Source organism: Labrus bergylta, chromosome 5 (genome assembly GCF_963930695.1).
Source record: "Labrus bergylta chromosome 5, fLabBer1.1, whole genome shotgun sequence".
NCBI lineage: Eukaryota > Metazoa > Chordata > Actinopteri > Labriformes > Labridae > Labrus > Labrus bergylta.
In genome coordinates, this window is record NC_089199.1 from 9,144,020 (window position 1) to 9,165,240 (window position 21,221).

At 39.7% G+C, this 21,221-nt stretch overlaps 1 protein-coding gene across 2 annotated transcripts in view; it reads right to left on the reverse strand.

Moving 5' to 3' along the window:
• col2a1b (collagen, type II, alpha 1b) overlaps positions 1-21,221 on the reverse strand; it is a 47,977-nt gene that overhangs the window by 20,319 nt on the left and 6,437 nt on the right. For both annotated transcript variants that reach the window (XM_020636732.3, XM_065954687.1), the window contains 25 exons: positions 20,440-20,472; positions 20,119-20,172; positions 18,582-18,683; positions 17,214-17,291; positions 15,152-15,196; positions 13,799-13,852; positions 11,670-11,723; positions 10,749-10,802; positions 9,993-10,046; positions 9,825-9,878; positions 9,480-9,524; positions 9,342-9,395; positions 8,732-8,776; positions 8,486-8,539; positions 6,119-6,217; positions 5,853-5,897; positions 5,594-5,692; positions 5,365-5,418; positions 4,895-5,002; positions 4,410-4,463; positions 3,579-3,677; positions 2,422-2,475; positions 1,398-1,496; positions 1,016-1,069; positions 83-136 (listed from right to left, as the gene is read on the reverse strand). In XM_020636732.3, the coding sequence (XP_020492388.1) occupies positions 83-136; positions 1,016-1,069; positions 1,398-1,496; positions 2,422-2,475; positions 3,579-3,677; positions 4,410-4,463; positions 4,895-5,002; positions 5,365-5,418; positions 5,594-5,692; positions 5,853-5,897; positions 6,119-6,217; positions 8,486-8,539; positions 8,732-8,776; positions 9,342-9,395; positions 9,480-9,524; positions 9,825-9,878; positions 9,993-10,046; positions 10,749-10,802; positions 11,670-11,723; positions 13,799-13,852; positions 15,152-15,196; positions 17,214-17,291; positions 18,582-18,683; positions 20,119-20,172; positions 20,440-20,472 (1,599 nt within the window). The remainder of the gene's footprint in view (positions 1-82; positions 137-1,015; positions 1,070-1,397; positions 1,497-2,421; positions 2,476-3,578; positions 3,678-4,409; positions 4,464-4,894; positions 5,003-5,364; positions 5,419-5,593; positions 5,693-5,852; positions 5,898-6,118; positions 6,218-8,485; positions 8,540-8,731; positions 8,777-9,341; positions 9,396-9,479; positions 9,525-9,824; positions 9,879-9,992; positions 10,047-10,748; positions 10,803-11,669; positions 11,724-13,798; positions 13,853-15,151; positions 15,197-17,213; positions 17,292-18,581; positions 18,684-20,118; positions 20,173-20,439; positions 20,473-21,221) is intronic.

Here is a 21,221-nt window from a genome sequence, read left to right on the forward strand (position 1 = left end):
TGCAGCCTGAGAAAACAGTAAGATAATGTCAGTGTTATAGCTATATGGAAAGAGAGGTGGGGGGAGACAGAGATATACATACGCCTGGGCCGGGGGGTCCTGCAGGGCCAGTTTCTCCATCTTTGCCAGGTAGACCCTGAGGAAAAGAGGGACAAATAGATAGGTATCAAAAGTTAAGCCAAAGGTGATGCTATTACTGAGATAAACATCTTATGGCTAACTGAGCTTTTCAACATGTTTCTGATGTGGAAGCTGAGCCGCAGGAATAACAGTAGATCAATTCTGAGTCACGGTCACAACACAGCACAAAAAAAAGGTTGAATTGAATCTGTTTTATAATTTGATCACTGATGTAATTATGAACATTCAGAGTCTGGATGCACAGGCATTGCTACTTTCAAAGATCCTTGTACTGCCCTTTAAAAACAAATATATACTGTACTTATATATATTTTTTCCTAAATCAAATATCCATTTTAGAACGATATCTAAGAATAGTTAAAGCTCCTGTATTGTATTTATCTTAGTGACCCCAGTGGACAGAGGCATAGCTCTTATTTTTTTACTGAAATCTCCTCCTGCTCTATTTTAACAGTCAGATGTATCACTCATCGAGAATCTTTGCCATTAAAATACTTTCAGCAGCATTTTTCAGCATTAATCACTTCATCTGATACCTGCCCCTGGCAGCAGTTTTGGTTTTGGATAATAACAACACAGAGATAATTAATCTTGCCCCGGATGGCCTGGATTACAATTGTGGGTCTTAAAGTGATATCATAATCAATTACAGTCCATTTCATAGCAAGCTAAAAACTCCTCACAGTATCTGTTTCTATTAAATGTGTACATTTTTAGATAAATTAGTCAGTTAGATTGTCTGGACCAGCCTCTGAATTGAAACATGATGATATCAACTAAACAAAGTTTTGGCACTTGAGCATTTATAATACACACAGGAACCAGTTGTAAGGCTCAGATAATATTTTAAAAGCAGACAAGGGTCATAACTTACTCTCAGACCAGGAGCTCCACCCAGTCCTTTCTCACCAGACTTGCCAGGCTCGCCCTAAAAAGAAGAAGAGACAAAATGCAGAGGTTAATGACAGGGCCAGGATCCATCTGCCTTCTTTGTCTAGTTTGAGGGATGACAGGATGTGTGTAAAAAGGTAAAATCGCTACGCAGAAATCCAGATTTTATTTGTATAGTTTCTATTCTTGATTTAGAGCTTATTGTAAGAACAGACAGACTGAACAACAAAGAAAACAAACACAAGTTGTGACTCCACCATGCAAAGTGTCCTTGGGTCCCTTGAAAGGCACTTCATGAATTACATTTTTTTCAAGTTCTACTGGCACAAATGTATAACACTGAAACAGTTGGACTCTTCACTCACAGTTGCTCCCTTGGGTCCAGGGAATCCCATGACTCCAGGCTGTCCACGGGCTCCTTGAGGGCCGGGGGGTCCTGGACGACCGTCTTCACCAGAAGCTCCCTAGTCAAGTATATCGAGGAAAAAGCACATTTAAAAAACAACACATTTCTACAGCAAAGCATAGCCAATCATGTAGTCATAATAATAATAGAAAACAAAGAAGCTTTGGTATGCAAATGAGGGATGAGTTGATCCTACATTTAGGGATAGCTAAAGAATAAAGATGAATTAAAGCTCAGATGATCTGCTCAAAGATGGATCTGCAGGTTTGGAGTGTGGTGTAGCAGAGGAATGTCAAATATGGCCAAAGGATGTGCAACAACAACCACTCAAATAATTCATACATGTTCTTTTAATCCACTGCTCTTTTGTAAGTAAATACATAACAAAAATGAAGCCCTCAGGGGTAAACTAGGAAAGCCAGGAAGCAAACAAGTAAAAGATCAAATAATACATTTATCATTATCAGTCTGACCATATGCTAATCCTTCAGCCAATCAGTCCAAAAAAAGGTAAGAACTACTTCATATGTCCAGAAATAAACAATGTTTATATGCTGTCAAGAAACAAGGTGTTTTAGAGCTTGATTTATAAAGTGAAACAGATAAAAGGACAACTTCAACAACCTTCAAAAGAAGCAAATCCACTAAGGTTCAGGGGAGGAGTTGTTTTCAAGAAAGATAGGAGCCTGTCCAACAAAATCAGGTTTAAGTGAAGCTGAGAAACAGCCAGTTCTCTTAATTGAACATTAAGTCAGAGTGTAAAAAGCCTCTGCGGGGCACAAACACCACTGAGGATGAGACTAGTGTATAATGGCTGGATGAATCTCCTGCAATTCAATTTGATGAAACCACTTATGAGTCATTACATGACGGGGACACATTTGGTAAAATTACACCACCAAGTACAGCGTCGTGTTGTGTGATTCTTTATTGATTTACAAAAGACATAGCAAGCACATAACAAGATGAAAAGTTGCACTTACAGAAGGACCGACTTTGCCTTGAGGACCGGCGTCACCAGGGCGTCCAGTCAGACCCTGTGGGAGAAGAAGAGGTGAAAACAGAGGAATCCCAGATGAGTCATAAGATGTTTCTGTGACATTGATGATTAAAACAAACACGGGAACCTAAAGCACTCTGGGAAATTGAATGTACACCTGAGATTGTCCTTGTGTGCAGCAAGTAACAGTTCAACACCTACTGATGAAAATGACTAAGAAGTAAAATGTGAATAATAGCACACCTCAGGCTGCTGGTGTCAACAGGTTCACGACACACATATATGAGCAGCTACTTGTCTGGGGAACTTCATGTGTCTCCAAAATTGTTTTTTGAGATAAAGAGTGAACTAAAAGGGTAACTCATCAAATTGGACACAAAGGTCATCTCATTCCTCATGGGGAGGCTGCACGTCTTCTTTTCTGTTGTTGCGGAGGCGCTTTCTGAAGTCTGCGGGGTTATCTCAGCTTGGATTTAAAGAGTTCAAATTGAGAAAGGAAGCTATTTACACACATCAAAGTCTGTTTACAGGTCCTGGGGAGAACTACTTTATATTTTAAAGAGTGAAAGCTTCAAAGAAGGTCCACAACAATCATCACAGGCTCATAGATAGACTCAAGCATGTCTTGGATTGGCATTGGTTGGGGTTTGCAAATGAAAGATATTTGAACGTGTGGAAACAAAGAAGCTAATCAGACATACTTCACCATAAACCATCAGTTAAAAACTTAATCAGTCTATATACCCTTTAAGTCTTTTTTTTATTATTATTTAAGCTAAACTGGCCCTATCTAGATATTGTACAGTTTCAAAGCACATTATTGGAATACAAAAATGTGGTCAGCTGAGAAAAAAAAGTCATCCAAAAGCTCAGGAAAAATCCTTATTTTAACCTAGATTTTTGTCAAAATTGTCAAAATGTATTATCTTCACTTACGTTGTGCAACTTGAAAGAATTTATTACATCTGATGTTGTATGCATGGTATTGACGATAACCAGTAATGACACACAGTAACTCTGACAAGTATAAAAGTCAAAAAGCATTTATCTTAAATGGAAGCCATCTATTATTTCTGTTTCATGTTTGTGCAAGTTACAAATATCCAGATTTCTGATTTTAAAGCAAAGGACAGTTCTTACTCTGGCACCAGGTAGACCAGACTCTCCAGGGCGTCCAGGGTCACCGTTTGCACCCTTGGGACCACTGGCACCAGCAGGTCCACGCTCACCAGGGGCTCCCTGTGAGAGGAGAGAGAGAGAGAGAGAGAGAGAGAGAGGGAGAGAAATAGAGAGAGATTAATACAGTTTGATCACTAAGTCCATAGGTAAAAGGAGACTTCAATTCTTGAAGCTCAGAGGAAATAAGTTTCTCTTGAAATAGTGTGGGGGAGTTTCATTGACCTGGTGCAGATGGAAGATTAAAGTCTGACAGATTCATTTTGGTATAAATGAGATTGTGTGAGGAAGATAATGTTAAATGAGATGCTGGCTTTTTCAATAAAGGACATGTAGGTCACTGAGGTTTTTGAGCTCTGCTGCCATCTTGTGGTCATTTGGTAGACATGGTAGATCATGAAGAAACAGGAATGCTTCTGAACTTCACTCTCTGCTGTTTATTAGAAATATCTACACAACTGATTAAACACATACAAGGTAAAAAAAAAATAGAGGGACACAGATACAGTAAAATGCTCACAGATCCAATAGGATGCTCAGTGTGATATTTAAAATGATATCAGTGCTTTATTTTTCTTGTATATGCCCCATTCACTAAAGAGAAGTTGTGACTAATCATTTTAGTTATTTAACTTTCATAACTAACTTTCACAGTACTATATTTCTTATTTAATTTTGCCAGATCTATATTGTCTGAAAGCAAGCTTGCTTATGTTCTATATCAGGGCAGATTTTCTGTTCCTACAGCTTTATAATAGTGATCTTGGTTTTGATTGCGACTGTGATGTTACTCACCTTGGGACCAGCTAGACCATCTTGACCAGGGAAACCACGGTTACCAGGTGATCCCTACACAGACAACACAAAGTTAGAGTCAGTCTTATGATTTCAATAGATGAGTCAGTGAATCTCTGAGTACTCCTCAAACAGGTTCTGATCTGATGCCAAACAATAGAAGGAACAGTGAACATTTCAAGTTTTTGTTTTTATTTTAAGAAATGATCCTTTAAAAAAAACATTGAAACTGTTTGACTCTTAAAAAAAATATCTCCAAAAGTGTAGTTAACAATCCCATGTTATTCATCCCACATTTAGCAATAACTAAATGTTTTTGCATACAAATGATGTGAGACAAAATACTCAATCATCCCTTAGCATTATGGCTGTTTCATCAATTACAGCCTTTGCTGTGTGTAAGTAAATGTACACCATAGGAATATGACAGTCGTAGATGTAGGAATATTCAGAAAACTTGTTTCAAACAATTCAAAGTGACTCACTCTCTCTCCAGGAGGTCCAAGTGGTCCAGCAGCACCGGGCTCACCACGGGGTCCTCTCTTTCCTTCTTCTCCCTGTGGGCCAGTAACTCCCTGAAGACCAGCTGGTCCCTGGAGAACACACCCGTAACAAATCAAGTTATTACAGGCAGGAAGAAAGAAATAATAATAAGTAAAAAAAAAAAAAAGACTGTTGCACATGTAAAGATGAATGTGATGAAACCGGTTTCATCAGGAAAAGTTCCTTACTTTGTGTTTATGTGTTTTGTATTTCTAACACAACATAAGTACCCGGAGAAATACTTTTTGCTAAATTCAGAGTTTCGCATGAGGTATTGTTGACCTCATTGATCTTAAACGAGATTGTTATCAAAATTCATTATTAGGTTAAGTACCATGTGGTCAGTTTACAATAATGATTGGAGTTAGGTAAAAAGGTGACAATCAGGGAATGTAGTAAAAACAAAACTTACAATTTCTCCTTTGGGTCCAGCCTCTCCCTTGAACCCTGGAATACCGGGGTCTCCCTAAAGAGCGAGGAAACAGCAGGTTGTTATCATTTTTCTGTGCCATGTTAATATTTGCAGCATGAAATAACACTACAATGTTGTGACACAATTGGACAAGAACCATTTCCAGGTAACTCAACTCTAATGAAAGCTTCTATCACAGTTGATATTAATGAACTCAGTGAGTACATACAGATGTTCCTTTGGGCCCGAGGGGTCCAGTTGCTCCCTGAGGCCCGGGTGGCCCACGAGGTCCAGGGAAACCAGGAGCACCAGCAATACCAGGAGCACCCTACAGGAAAAGGAAGAGTGAGACACATGACATGTAAGACATCAACATTTTACATGCTAGATCAAGTCTTAAACTAGGTGTTTGAGGAAACCAGCACTTCTACTGTGCAGTAAATAGGGAAATTAATGGTGTGCAGTTTAATATACAGAATTTAACTTACAGCTGATCCTTTGGATCCGGGGATACCATCAGTACCAGGGTTACCCTGCAGGGAAAAAAAAGGAAAATAACAAGTGAATGTTCTGAAAAATGAGTCCTGGTTCAGTAAACATTCATGTTGCCATTTGCAGTCTACAATCAAATCAGATAAACTACTGAGACATCTAATTAAACTACTTCAAAATGTTTTCCATCATGCAACTAAGTTGATAATAAGAACTGGTAATTATTTTTAAGAAATGTTTTGCTTGACGTAAGTATACTTACGGATGCACCAGAAGGTCCGGATGATCCAGGAGTGCCAGACTCTCCACGGGGTCCCTGAGCACCCTCAGGTCCACGAGCACCAGTAGGACCTGCTTCTCCCTGGTTTGATACACAGGAGAAAGAAGCGGGATAATATTAAAGCAATATGTAGGCAAATACTTTTTTGGGGAAAAAAATACTACAGAAAAGAGCCATTATGCTGCCAGAGGGCTTCATGTATTTTTTCACCAAGTCAAGGAAAGAGTCAAGGAAAGAGTTAAAAATCCTTGCTAAGGAATGTGTTACGTCAAAGGTGCATTTATCTGATAATTTTAAATAAACTCTCAAGGATACAGATGAAAGTGGAAAAATAAAGTGAAAGAATGTCCAGAATGCATAAGAGCAGGGGTAGTAAACTCGGATAGTGATTTAGAAAATAAACCTGTAGGCCTAAGCAAAGTTTCAGTGTTAGCCAACGAATTTATAAATAATGTCTTAAGTCTGTTGCTTTGCTGGCGTCCAATGAGAGTGACAGGTACTAACAAAAACACGCGTCACACACGCCCCGTCCTGACCGTAGGCGGGATATTTAAAATGTTACAGGTGTTCAATGCAGTCTATGGTTCAATGTTGCTGTGTTTATCATATAGCTAAAAACACATGTATGCTAACACTACACACAAGACGTTTTAGCCATCTCTATGACGACTGATCAGAAGCTGAACTGTGTTAAAACAATCAATATTTAACGCTACGACCACAACTCCCTGCACCATTCTCGCATTTTCACCCCCTCAAATGCCACTTTCAGCAGATTAAGATAAGGTTAAACACATATCAACCACCGCAGTGTGTTTCTGTACCTGAAACTGGGTTGTCTTGAAAGTGTAGAGAGCTTTGGGACGCTACAGTCTAAAGTTGGGCTGTTTGCTCCTTGATTAGGCTAACATACAGATACGAGTGCAAGTTCTGCTTTGACTGAGTTTGTGTGCTTTTTAATGCAAATGGTATCCTTTTCTCACTCAGCCTCTACTATTGGCTGCTAATTTCTGATCTCCTGGGCTACCTACATAAAGTGTTTGGTATTAATGTGTCATATTCATTTGGTTGCTGAATTCATTTGTCTCTGGTTGCTGGTGGATATGCGCTGTGATGTCTTGTTGTGATGAAATATGTTAGTTTATGCCATGTTTCCTCTTTTCTAGTGATGTTTTTGCGGCTTCAAAATGTTATCACAGTAGTATAACCTTATAGAACTTGTGTTTGTGAATATGATGACACACTATTTGAATTAAATGGCTCTGACACTCTTGTGAAAAGGGGGAATAAAGGAGGAAGATCTTTTCTTAGTTATGGTAACAATTCCCAGCAGTTTAGTGGCCATAGTGCCGCTGTTATTAATAATTGGGTAAAAGTTGTTTCAGTTTGACCCTTTCACTCCAGGAGCACAGTTTATTGAGCAGAGGTTCAGATAATTGTGTTGTTTTAGTCTTGCTAGCTTTTTATTTTGTGAGTCTTCAGTTCTTTTTAAAGCTTTTCTTATTAGGTTCTGAGAGGAAAACGAAGAGAACCAGGCTGTATTTAATGAGCTCTCAGGCGGGCTCATGAAGGTACATTGGCAAAAAAATGTAATATGAGAGTTCTGACATTCCTCCTCTCCGTGGGGAACTTCGAAGAATATCTTAAAGTCGCACAAAAAAACACATTAATGCAAAAAGGTTCACAGACTCTCCTGCAGACTGGCTTTAGGTGTAAATGGATGTAAGACGATATGATACATAAATACACACACGGACGCACATTGTCACATCTGAAGCCTAGTCTGCTTTGATTCCTTGAAGGGAAACTCCTGGATTTAGTAAAACGATACTCCGCTTGTAATTCCTCAAAGATTTACCGAACTATCAAGGGGGCTGGGAGAAGAAAGCAAACCTCCACCGGTGCTGGGCCCTCAAGCACAGAGCTGGGCCTGTCTGCCATGCACAAGGAATAAATCAGACTCAAAGCAGAGGGAGAAAATAAGAAAAAGGCAGTCAGAGAGAGGGGGAGAAAAAGCTTCAAAACTCCCTCCTCCCTAATTTTCCACACAGATGGAGTCTTAAAGCTCTTTCAATGCAGAGCTGCCTGCTCTGATTTCACTTAAGCATTTCAACTTGTCTCCACAACACCCTCCCTAAGCTGTGTGTGTCACTATTTTCTGGGATATTTGCTTTTTTATTTCCAGGAGAATGAGTCCAAAGTTAGGGTGGAGGTTTAATCATACTGGTCTACATTCTCTCAGAGAGAAATAAGAAGACAACGTTTTATATGTTCACTTTGCGATGGTAAAGAACAGAGATGAAAGAAAAAACAGAGTTGAGGGTATTTGTAAGGTTACGTGTGACTTACCTTTGAACCAGGTGAGCCAGGGAAGCCTGGAGCTCCAGAGGGTCCGACAGGGCCCTACAGAGAGGAAAGACAGTCTGTCAGCTCAGCTATTAATCACTGACACGTCCAAGTTCAGACTTAAAGATAGTACAGGGAGTTGTGAGTGGAGAAGTGGGAATGCATTTTGGCTACAGTATGTCTGACTTAAACTAAATGATGACAATAAAACGATTCAAATGAATTAAATGAGACTTAAATGAAACTTACTGGGGGACCAGCAGGACCAGGCAGGCCATCATTTCCACGTGCTCCCTGAATAAACAACATCATTATCAGCACATGGCAACAGAGTCTTTGCCCCTAATCCCTCATTAAAACCAGGATAGAAGTACTTTACAAAAACAAGTGAAATCTGACAAAAAGCACAGAGGATTAAGAGATTACACCCGACACATTGAGGTTAACGCCTCTGAGTGATAGTTATCAACAAGTGCCTTTGTTTGAAAGATTTGAAACTTGGAATTTGAACACGACACATTGATGTTGCCAACATTTTCGATACTTGACTACTTTTCAACACAACATGTTTGAAATCTGTTATTTCAATGATCAGTCTTGAAAATCACCAAAGCTTTAAAACTACAGATCTTCAGGCATATTTAAACCCAAAATGTCTCTTGTATTTTATAATTTGACTGTCATGCACTACCACCTTGAGGCCAACTTTTGGGCAATAAGCCTGTTTCTTGTACTGACTCTGATAACAATGTAATCTGTCCACAGTAACTCTGAAGTAGACACTGATAAGAAAAGTAAAGCATCGAATCCATCTGTTGTGAATCAGATACGAAGCTTGCAAAAGAAAGGTGAAACTCACAGCGACTCCACTGGGTCCAGGGCGGCCTCTCTCACCAGGCAGACCGCGAGGTCCCTGAGAAGGATCATGGGTTTATTATTACAAAATTGACTTGATTTGTGCATCTTTTTTTCTGTTGTAATGTCGAGAGATACACACCATTGGTCCTGGGGCTCCATTCTCTCCAGGAGCACCAGCCTCACCCTAAAAAGAAGAACAATTTACAAATTTTAGATATTCATGTTTTTTAGATGTTAGCATGGCGATACAACCTTAAACAAAACACTGAGTTCCTTTAAATCAAAGTTAACTTTATTCTTCTTGGGGCTGAAATTGTTTGTTGAAGTGATTAATTATCGATCAATGAATAATCTCCTCATACCAAGGCTTACTGTTGTGTTTTGCTTTGATGTATCTACTTTACTTGGGCTACCATGTAGAGGTACATAAACAAATAGTGCTGTGGTGTCTTTGTTCAATAGATAATAAGGTCTAAACTCCCACCTTAGATCCAACAGCTCCAGTCTCTCCCTTAGCTCCATCAAGACCTGAATAACCCTAAAACAAAGGGCAGAGAGAGATGGTGCAATGTTAGTGAAACAATAACAACACCATCAGAAAAACAAAACACTTACGTTTCCTGAAAATCCTGATTAGTCAACAAACACTCACTCTGTGTCCCTTGATGCCAGGCAGGCCAGGAGTTCCTGGGAATCCACGAGCTCCCTGTGATGCAGCAGGAAACATAACGCATGAAGGACATAAATATATAATGGGGTGAGAACAGAATAATAAGAGTATAATAAATGCTGCAGTGAATACTTTTTTTCCCCTCTGTGTAAATCCAGAGGCTTCGGACAGATGTGAGCCACACATCAAAAGACTCCAAACCTTTTAAATCTGTTTTTCTATTATGCTGCTGGATTTATCTTTTGAAATCAAGAGTCAAGTCCAACCTGATACTAATATTAGACAGCTCTTCTGCATGGCTCAACAAGCATACGAATGACACCATTTTAAATGATATTGTTATTATTAAAGTAATCAACCAATTTAAACTCTGATAAAAATCTCTGTTTATACAATAAGCCATCAGTACCATCAGTTATGGTGAACACTGATTTATTTGTATCCTCAATATAAAGTGAAAGGTAAAGATACCCTGTCAAACTGAGTTAAATACATGAATCTGAAGTGAAAGCACTGCTATAAATGCAATAGAAGTTCATAAAAAAAGATCAGTTAAAGAATTTGTGGCTCCAACAAATCAGTTTAAGTACAGCCAAAGAAACCACTTTAATCTATGATATGACACAAAAACCCCCACGAATATTAGAAAAGAACAGCCTATCAAAAGAGAGTCTCATTAAGCTAACTGTTTAGCCATTAAAAAAAGAGCGAATCAATGAAAAGCCTGAGGTATCTCACCTGAGGTCCAGATGGTCCACGATCGCCTCCTTTGCCAGGTTTGCCAGCCTCACCCTAAAACAGAAATAGAACAAAAATATTTAAAAAAATGTGTTAAATCATGAATTTCATGTTGACACTCCTTTTATGTAAAAGTATTGTACTGTATCCTAATATTTACAGTCTATGACTGTATCTGAATGAGTGTGAGCACCCCCTAGTGGGCACATTGTGATATGTAATGTTTGCTGCCATCATGTGGCTAAAAGTGGGAATTACATGTGTATACGAGCTGTGTGTCATGTACAGACATTTGTAGTAGATTTTCAGGAAGATGATAAAAACAAAAAAGATATTTTAACATATTTAATGATCAGGTGTTTAGCCTTGGTTAATTGAGTATTATTTTTCAAGTAAAGTAAGCTCCAATAAATGATGTCAAAGATATAATCCTTTATGTCAATATACCTGTGATTGCTTAAAATAACCAAGTACAAAACACAAAAGTTGTATTTATGTCTGATATGTTTAGTAAATATGGGGTCATTATGGCGTTGAAAGACAAACAAGATTTTGAAGATAACTGAGAAAAAAAATGGCGGAGCGGCAAGCAAAAATAATTTCACTGAGTTATTTTACATGAAGAGCTAACAGAGACCAGTAATACATGTATGTCTTGTTACAATGATAAAATGTATATACCTTTTTTTTTTAGCATCCTTGAAATCAATAGCAAATGACAAAAAAGTGATGCTGAGTCAGAAGAAGCCACATCTTGTTGTTCTCTGGCTGAACTCAGACAACCTTCAGCAGAGATGTTTACAGCATACACCCAGAATAGGCGTATTGGTGTAATATGAGGACAGTAGCTAAACTGCAATGTGTATCACTCCTGATTTGTTGTTTTTAACAGTTTTATGAAGTTGTGATGGAGACACTTACGTCATCTCCAGGTTTTCCAGAAGGTCCGGAGGGGCCACGAGGACCCATGGGCCCCTATTAACAAAGACAAACAAACAAAGGTGAGACAGAGTTTCCATTCATGACCAACAGAGGGAAGCAACACCCTAACCCTAACCCAGTTTTGACTCTGGTTCCAAACATCTCCTGCTTTACATCAGGTTCACAACAAGCTCTGACAACCCATGAGTGAAATAATCATTTGAAGTGCATAAGACACACTGATAATGCTTTTAACACTAAATCAAACATGAACCAGCCTGATATTCTCTTGCTGATATGATACAAATTAACTCTGACTATTTTATAAATGACAATGTCTTTGTATAAAAGCCCTTAAAGTATTTACTAACTGGAAACAATAACGACAATATATTACATCTTTTTGACGGAATATTTCTATATGAAGAGATCAGAATCAGGAAAAGATGGAACAAATAATTAGATGTCAATATATATAATCTTTAGCATGATGTGTGGATGTTTCCATCTTTTTTCTATATCTGTAAGGACATTTCAGCTCTGTGTACATGCGTCATGTTCTCTATTTTTTTCCCCATTTAAATGATCTTTCATCTTTCTCTGTTAGTCGTACATCTTGATTCAACAGGAGAGATAATGTAAGTGTTAGTTTATCTAAACACGGACTTGCAATACCAAGGGTGACATATCAAGATACATTTCCTATCTGAAATAACTGCTGAAAAAAGCATCTTGTTTTTAATTACCTACCCTGATTGAGGACATGGACTGACAATATCAGGAGTTTCACAGTAATGAAAATGTTTTCAATGAGAAGAGGTCATAATTAGCAGGTTTTATAGGTACGATTAGGCCAAAAAGATGGAACAAATACTTCAATATCCTTTTCCAAAACCCTAAGTACAGAGAGCAGATGTTTCCGTCTTAGTCTCTTTCTGTCTGCCAGGTTCTCTCTCACTTTATGTGGATTTAAATGTCTGGTTTTGTCCCTATTTTCCATCTAAATGACCTTTCTGTCACCTTTTCTCTGTTATAACCACAGACACGACAAACAACAACTCTGTAGACCTAATTCTAAATGAAACAATTAACAAAGAATGGATGCTTTTAGACATATATACATTCCTCCTCTGATCAAGCTTACTAAAAGCATCTTGTTGGTAATTTTCTACTCTGATGGAGGACTCGAACTTAAGTACCTCTAACTCACTGAGCTTTCTAAGGCTATACGATCTCTGGCCTTCACAAACACTTTGCCGACATGGTGACCCTTCCGAGCTGTCGACTTATCTTCTGGAAGGTAGCTTGATTTTAATCGCACATAATGATGTGCTGGAACTCTACTAAAAGAGAAGAGGCGTGCATAGCTGAGCTCCACAGGAGCAGATTAACACAGTGGTGTGGAGACCCTGCATGCTCTACCTGCTGAGGATCGGGAAGGACAGGGGAGGGTGAGGGGTCTCATTTCTAGACGCTTTGTAAGAGGTTAGTCAGGGGGTAAACTACAGGAAGGGTAAGAGAGGGGGATCATTAAAAGAAGGGGTATTGAAAACAGAAAGTTTGGAAAAGAGAGGGAGATAAAGTAGCAGGAGAGGTTTTACGAACATGAGAGGTAGTAAGAAAGAAGATGGTTGAATAAAGGAGAAAAAAATCACAAGAAAATGTTGCAAAACTGCTTCACACGAAGTACAGTACAAAAGTGGAAGGCCATTTCAGTACCATGCTTTGTTTCACACAGACTGGTGTTTGAGACACTAGTGTTTAACATTGACCAGGGTGGGTTGTTTATGTTGAAATTAAAGGAGCTGGCTGGTGAAACAAAGAAGAATAAAGAAGTTAGCAGTGAGCCAGGAAAGGTATTAGAGCTGTATGGAAATGTCATATAGCTACAGTGAGAAATATCAGCTGAGGTCTCTACAAGCTGAAGTGAGGAACACATACAGTGTGAATGACTTATTCAGTTTTAATTTGCCTTAATATTGTTGAAACTTTTAAAAGTCCAGAAGACATGAGAGAGCAGCCAGTTAATACAGAGATAAATAAAGGAAAGGAGTTTATTAGGATACAGTGGGAATACTTTCATGCAGTGTGGACTTTGGAGTAGGACTGCTACTCTGTGGGGTACTTACAGCTTGTCCAGGCTCTCCAGCCTCTCCTGGGTTGCCTTGGAAACCTTGTGGGCCCTGTGATGTAGGAAGAAGAGAGATACAGTTTAATGATACTATTATTTTAAAGACTCAGCTAAATCTGAAGAGAAAATATTCCCAAAAATAATTCAATCAATCTTCTCAAAAGCAAAATGGCTGCCTGTCATTATTTCCTTTGATCATAATTGTAATATTTTGGGTTCTGTGGTGCTGTTTGGACAAAATAATCTGGTTTTATATGTAAGTTTTTTTAACATCATTGCCATTTCTTGTTTGGCTGTTTTCTTATATTTAACAGAGCAAAAAAAAAATCTATTAATAATCTATGAATTAACAAAATTAACCATCAGATCAAGTGATGATAAGAATCTGCATTTGCAACCACTCTTCTATGCCAACTGTTATGTAACAATCAACCTACTGTACAGGTTTATTATGGTATACAACGTTTTAGGTTTTTTTGCTTGTGAAATGCTTTTCTTTATTATTTACTGTTTAGAATAAAACTGTTTATATTGCAGTACAGGGTGAATACTGTCTGTATACACATTTAGTTAAATCTGTTGCATATGCACCTGCAGAAGTACTGAGCATATCTACACCAACACTCTAGTAAAATACTTTTGTGCATTATGCAGCGTTGTGTTTATCTGTGTAACATACTGCACCTTTTAATAACGACACTACTTCCACACAAATGTCATGCCCGCTCTTTTGACAGTCTTCTCTGTTTGAGTGCTATTTAAAAGCACTTAAAGGTGTTTAAGAAGAAAATAGGTTGCTCCAAAAGGGCTTGAGGTGATTAAACCATCACGTTGAGGCATGTTAGCTGGCATTAGCTGCATCTTAAAAGCTTTTTTTTTTCAGTCTGGGAGGGCTTCATGTCGGTTAAGCTTGGTTGCAGTTAAGAGCAGGAAAAGGTGGGGTCTGAGTGTGTGTGTTCACGAGTGTAAGACAGGTAGTCAGTGTGGAAGCTAAATTGTCAGGTGTTCTGCAGCATGTTCTTGTTAGCAAAAAGCCCTGGAGCCTGCAGCTGAGGGACGTAAGCCACAGACTTTTCCCGGACACTGGTATTTCAAAGAAGGCTGTGTGTAAACATTAATCTCCGTCAGCTGTTGTACGCTCGCCCTGTTTGTGTTTGTGAAGTCGGGGGTCAATTCAGGGCCCTTGTTTTTTTTTATAAAAGAAACTCAGGGGAAGCATCAGTGTGGCATCATGTACATCACAATTATGAGATTTAGCCTGACAGGATCCTGTCTGTGACTGAACACAGGATATGAAGTGTGCGGGTGCACCCGGCTTATGCGCTGTCTGTGGTGTGCAGGAGGTACTTACGGGTGATCCGGAGGGGCCAGGTGGTCCTCTGGGACCCATGGGGCCCTTAGGGGAAGAGGAGACATAACATCAGGAGAAGGACACATAATCATATCTTCGATCAACAAAGATAAAAACACATAAAACAGACAAGCGCATGATCATTTTCAATTATTTCTCGTTCTATAAGTGGATTTTGAGGGAAGAGGATTCTTTTTTTGTTCACTTGAATTCTATCTGAACCTGTAGAAGAAGAAAAAAAAACACCTGCTTTGCCCTAAAGCTTCACAAAACTCATCAGCTCTACTTGTCAAATCCATAAATCGTTTGAAATTCCTCAGTGGCATTCAGAACTTCTTCTCCTCTTAATTCAGCTGGGTTTCCCTCGCCCTGCCGAAGTGATGTACTCCTGTAGGATGAGTGCCTGAACTCAACATGACTTCTGACACTTTGATATGAAAATAAATCAACAATGCTATACTGAAGTGTTGGGCTTTAGTGGAATGTTTCATCGTTTAAATGTCCGATTTAAGGCATCAAAACAGGAGGTGAGGCTTTGCCAGCTTAATTCTCTCTGACTGAACGTTAATCTGCTCTGCGAGAGCCTCGGTCTGAAGTCACACATGGCATAGTGACTTCAGTTTGAACGTCATGCATCGCTGCTCTAAAGGAGAAAATCACATTCAGAGGAAGTTTAAGACCAAATCCCATTTGCCTTTTTTCCCCTCTGTCTGCCTCTCTATCACACACAGAAACGCACATACTCAAAGAAAAACAGCTGTTGGACGGACAAAAGGAGGTCGTTTCAATAATCCACAAAACTCAGAGTTCTTACGTGGAAAAAAGGCTTGATTTGGACTGCCTGTGACTGCTTTCCTATTGGATAGAAACATAATCCTTTCAATAAGCTTCCTTCTATAAAACTAACAGTTAAGCATGATGGCTGAAAAAATGAGTGTCGGCAGCCAGAGAAAATGTCACAGGGCAGCACAGAAGAGCATTAGCAGCGAATGAAAGTCACCTTTCAGTGGTTGTGGGGCCCTCTGCCACAGCTGATAGAAACTAGCATCAATGAGGCTCTATACCTGCATGAATCGTGTGGTTTTTGCCCAATGTGAATATGTGTGCATTCATGAATGTGTGTGCATACATTTCAGTGTTTAAATTGCAGGGGTATGATAGGGGTCAGGGACGCGCTGAGGAAGTATATGAAGGGTTAAAAGCTTGACTTTGCTTTAATATTTCAGTCCAGTCTGTTCTTTCACTGCTCTGCAGGCTGGAAAAGGCCAAAATAAACATGACCGACTTCAGAAAGGATCCAGTATTAAGGCGAGACAGACATATGGAGGGACAGCTAGAAGGAGCGAAGCCGCAAATACTGCTGCTGGCTGTGAGGATCTGATCAACTTCAGCTCACTCCTGTCTCCCCCCCCTCCCTGTGTCTCAAACCTCAGCTGGGCTGAGATGCTGCCAAGCCTCTCTTTGGCTCTCAAAAGAACAAAATAGCTCCCAGTGCGCTCCTCGCTCAGAACTCGGCTGGTCGCCATGCCAGCTAACTCACTGCAGCAGTGGTTTTTCACCAGCTGACAATCAATGGCTGTTGTCTCAATACACAGAATGCCCCCTCTGTACTCCATATGAGTTGTTTATTTTCCATCAGGACCAAGAACTTTTTTGTCAGCACTGGGTGGGCCGACCTTTTATCTTCTCTTCATTTGTTTTTTCCAAAAACCATTCAGAAAGGAGGGAAAACAGCAAGTTTCTCCCATCCTTGAGTCATTTAAATCCTCCAAGGGTACGTCCTCGCTGGGTGAAAAACGATGTTGAGGCATCCATGTCAAAGTTTTCATATTTAATAACCAAGCGGTGATTCTTTGGTTCATGTAGGGGAACTGATTGTGCCCCTCCAGAAGGTAAAAAGAAGAGCCACAAAAATAATGCAGGAACTAGTTTTAGTTTTGGAGTTTCAGTGGTCATCACCTGACCCCTCCTACATTGTTGCTTCTGAGTGGCTTAATATGTAGCAGACTATTAAAAAAATTGAACATGGAGGTAGCAGCAGGTCCTATCATCACTCGCTCACCATTGGCCCTTGCATCACACCCATCTGTGCACCGCCCGACTTCTCGTCAAAACCACCGGCCATCTGAGCAGCAAAGTTCTGAAAAAGACCATAGGAATTTTTTTTTATTAAAAATATAATCAAGAAACACAAAGATTATTATACACAGAGAACTTTTTCTGATTCATCTACATTGCCTTTACAGATTTACATGGCCATGAATATTTGCATATACCCACAAGATAATAGGGCGATAAAATAATATACCTAGCTGTTATTCATTTTATTTAAAATGTATACTAACCCTGTATGGCTATGAGATAATGCTATATTTGTTGTGTAGCATGACTCAATAGGCTACACAGAGGAATCCTTGAAACAAACTAATCTAACGTTAGCAGCGGGTTGGCTAGCAGCTTTTTCTGCTGTCCTGAGTATATGGTAAAAATCGATTTTCAACAAGACACTGCATTACTCTTCTTTACGTTTCAGTTAAAATGATCTGACCTTCAAACAGAAACAGCATTCAGCCTTAAAATATGTAATTTGAAAAAAGTTTTGCTCACATCTTGCTAGCTTTGGCTAACGTTAGAAGCTAGCAGTGCACTGGTTATCTTTGCTGCTCTTGAACTGTATTTTCTAGTTGCAACAATAATATATATTTTTTTGGGTCAAAACTTCAATTGAGGTATCTGATCTCTGTATGCACTAGTGTGTTTGCTAGTACTGTATTTTAAGGCATTTTTATTACAGGCACATTATAGCCAGTATGGGAGGCATTTCCAATACAGGTGTTGGCGTCTGTAAAACTGCATGGAATGTATCAGTTTTCATAATACAAAATTCAAGTATTTATGTCAAAGCCAAGTCTTTTGTCATAAATGTATAGAGTTTGGAGGACGCTGTGTCCTTTTGTCAGGAGCAGGATCAGATTTTAATAGATTGTCACTTCAGAGCTCATTATTTGACTCCTGATGCAGACAGAGGAGAGACAGAGGGCATGAGAACACTTTTCATCTCTAGCCAACACAAAGAGTGGCCTTGTCCCCCCCCTTCCCAAAAAAAGCTCTCCTCCCAAGTCTATCACACTACCTCCTGCCCTCCCACCCACCTCCTCCCTTCAGTCTACCTCCTCCCTCCTTTTCTCCTTAAAGAATGAGAGGCATTCGACCTATTCTTTCTCCCTGCATCTACTCGCTGTTGTCCCTCTGCCTCCTCCAAAGATTTCCCACATCTTTTGTGCTCCTGGATTCTCTCCTCGCTCCATTTTCACCATTCTCTCTACTTATTCCACGCAGTCAGACTGAACCCATTCTTGGCCCTGCATCAGCCTGTCAGCTCCTGTGTCTGCAGTGAATGCTAAAGCCCTGCTTGTTGTGAAATACTCACTCCGCCAAGGCCAGGGGGTCCATTAGGTCCTGGAGGTCCGGGGGGGCCAGGGTTTCCAGGGGTGCCAGGCTCACCATCTCTGCCACGGGGACCAGAGCCTCCCTGAAAAAGAACAAGGAATAAAGATAAATAAAACTGATGATGAAGAATGATAATTTGGGAAGTAAGGTCATTTTGAGAACTTCTCAGAACTTCTAGACTCTGGATTTGAATGATCAGTGTATGTTTTATAAAGAAAATGAAATGACCCAATAAATGATGCAGCCTTTAAAAATGCCCAAAGTTGTATAATCCAAAACCAACAACTCATCTGTCAAATTTAGCACACAAAAAACAGCACATTTTCCAATTTGAGAAGCTAGAACCATTCAAGTGTAAGAACCCATTGGTCCTTTGTGATTTATAAAATATCGAACTGACCTAATAAATATTCTGGCTTTAATTCCTATTTTCCTCCACTCAAATACAGGCTTCTATTCATATCTGGTCCAAAAATCCTCCTATTTGTTCAAAGCTTGTTATCAAATTAACTTTGAACACACCAGGCCAAATACTGTGGGCTTTCAAGCTGTGTATGAATACATTTAAATAATCATTAGAAGCCACAATTGATTAATTTCAGGCTTGTGTGCCAGTGTTTCAGCTCAGTAATACTTCATAAATCATGACACACTTGCTGGCAGATGATCCACAAATGGACCACATTTATCAGATACAGCTGACAGACATTTAACGCTCAGTTGAACCTTCTCCAAACTGCACTGAAGGGAACTGGACTACACCTGATATTGATCATTCAAGTCTGACATTTGTCTTTCAGTTCTGGATGTTTAAAGTTTACCAAACTCCTAAAAAAAATACCTCAAACGCTAACACCATCTCCAAGTACACAATTAAAAACAAAATGCAGATTTAAGAGCATGCTGATGATTTATCAGAATCAGACTAGCTGGCATTCCTCTGTGCATGTAGTGACAAATTACCCTGCAAGGGGATCCTGAGCAAAGAATGTGTTGAACACTTGAATATCTGCTTCACTTCTTTACCTCTGCTAGCCAAAACGCTGTGCATATTGTGTTTTAATCTGCATAAACAAGACGACTACACGGCGTAAACTCCTTGCCTACAGTCTTTATCACATCTAAGAGATGTTACAATAATGGAATGATCAAAGCCTGATGAAAGCATCATCACTCCCTCCCTCTGTGGCCGTGCTCAGTCAGTGTGGGAAATCAGACGTTTACATTATGAGTCTCCCACAGTCCCACATCTGTTAAAGCATCCAGACTTAAGCCCTAATGGAAACGACACATGACAAGTTAGACTGAGCCGCTCCATGAAAGGCGGCCATTCTGCAAACTTGCAAGCTATAACAGATACCCCACCCACTCATCCACCCACCTCTGCCTGCAGAGACCCAGAGCTATCGGGTTCAGTAGGACAGACTGTACCTCTTTAAAAAAAAGTTTGTGGCTAGTTTTCAGTGGTAAAATGACAAGATCGGAGAGCTTAGGGATTTAAAAAAAATCATACTGACCTTCTCTCCCTTATCTCCTCTCGCTCCTCGGTTTCCTTGCTCTCCTGGTGGGCCCTGGTGAACGGGATACAGTGAAGCAGTCAGTGACCTCAGGTGTTTTCTCAGGGCATGTGAATTTCAGAAGCAGCTGGAGCTTGTGAACTCTGCTACTGTTATGTCATATCAATTTTGCTCTCCTGTCACAACAGATGGCAATAAATTTAACTCTTTTTACAGCTAAATAAAGGTTCTTTCTACGTGGAATTCTCCACACATAAAGATTTTAAAAGCTGAAATTAAGGAAATACTAAATAAATGTAAAGTAAAGTAATTTATGCATACCATTGGGCCAGCTGGTCCTCTTGGTCCAACAACCTGAGCAAAGGAAGCAAAGGAAATAGTGAAAAGATGTCAGTTATCGTCTGTTGAATGTTAATTTCAACCTTTTGTACTCGTCTCTTTACATATAGGACCTGTACTAAAGCTTCACCAGATGTGATGTTTAGGCCACACTACACTGGAGGCAGGGGAAACATTATCTTCCCCCATCAGAGCGGGATGTTAATTACTAATCTCTTCGGGCGAAGCATTATAAGAAGCATACAGTAAACAATGCCTTCTAATTTCCTGTCATGGACTTGTATTCCCTTTAGAGGGGTAAAGCATTTCCATGTGCAGCAGCAGGGTGTTCTTCTCTCTCTCTATCTCTCTCTCTCTCTCTCTCTGCTGGCCTGTGAGGGTCTTTATGGAGGAGTGTATTGAGGCATTATTGTGCTTGGCTGTCTCCCTGATGAGTGCGCTACTAGACCTGCTGCCTGCTCTCACTCAGACTGCCTCCTTCAGCCTCTGTCTGTCTTTTTCTGGCCTGCTGGCAGTGAGGTTGTTTAGTCCATCATTGATTTCATTACAAGAAGTTATTCCAGATATATCTCTGAGTACCTTCAGTAGTTTTCATGCGCACACCCACATCCAGGGAGAAGATAGAGTAACTCTAGCAGCTTCCATTAATTGTTACTTTGCAGATCAAGACTGTATATGGTGAGTTGATTGAATGTAATGCACTTTTGCACATTAAAGTGCTCAACATTTATGGCTCTAACACAATTATGCAACAGCAATACCTA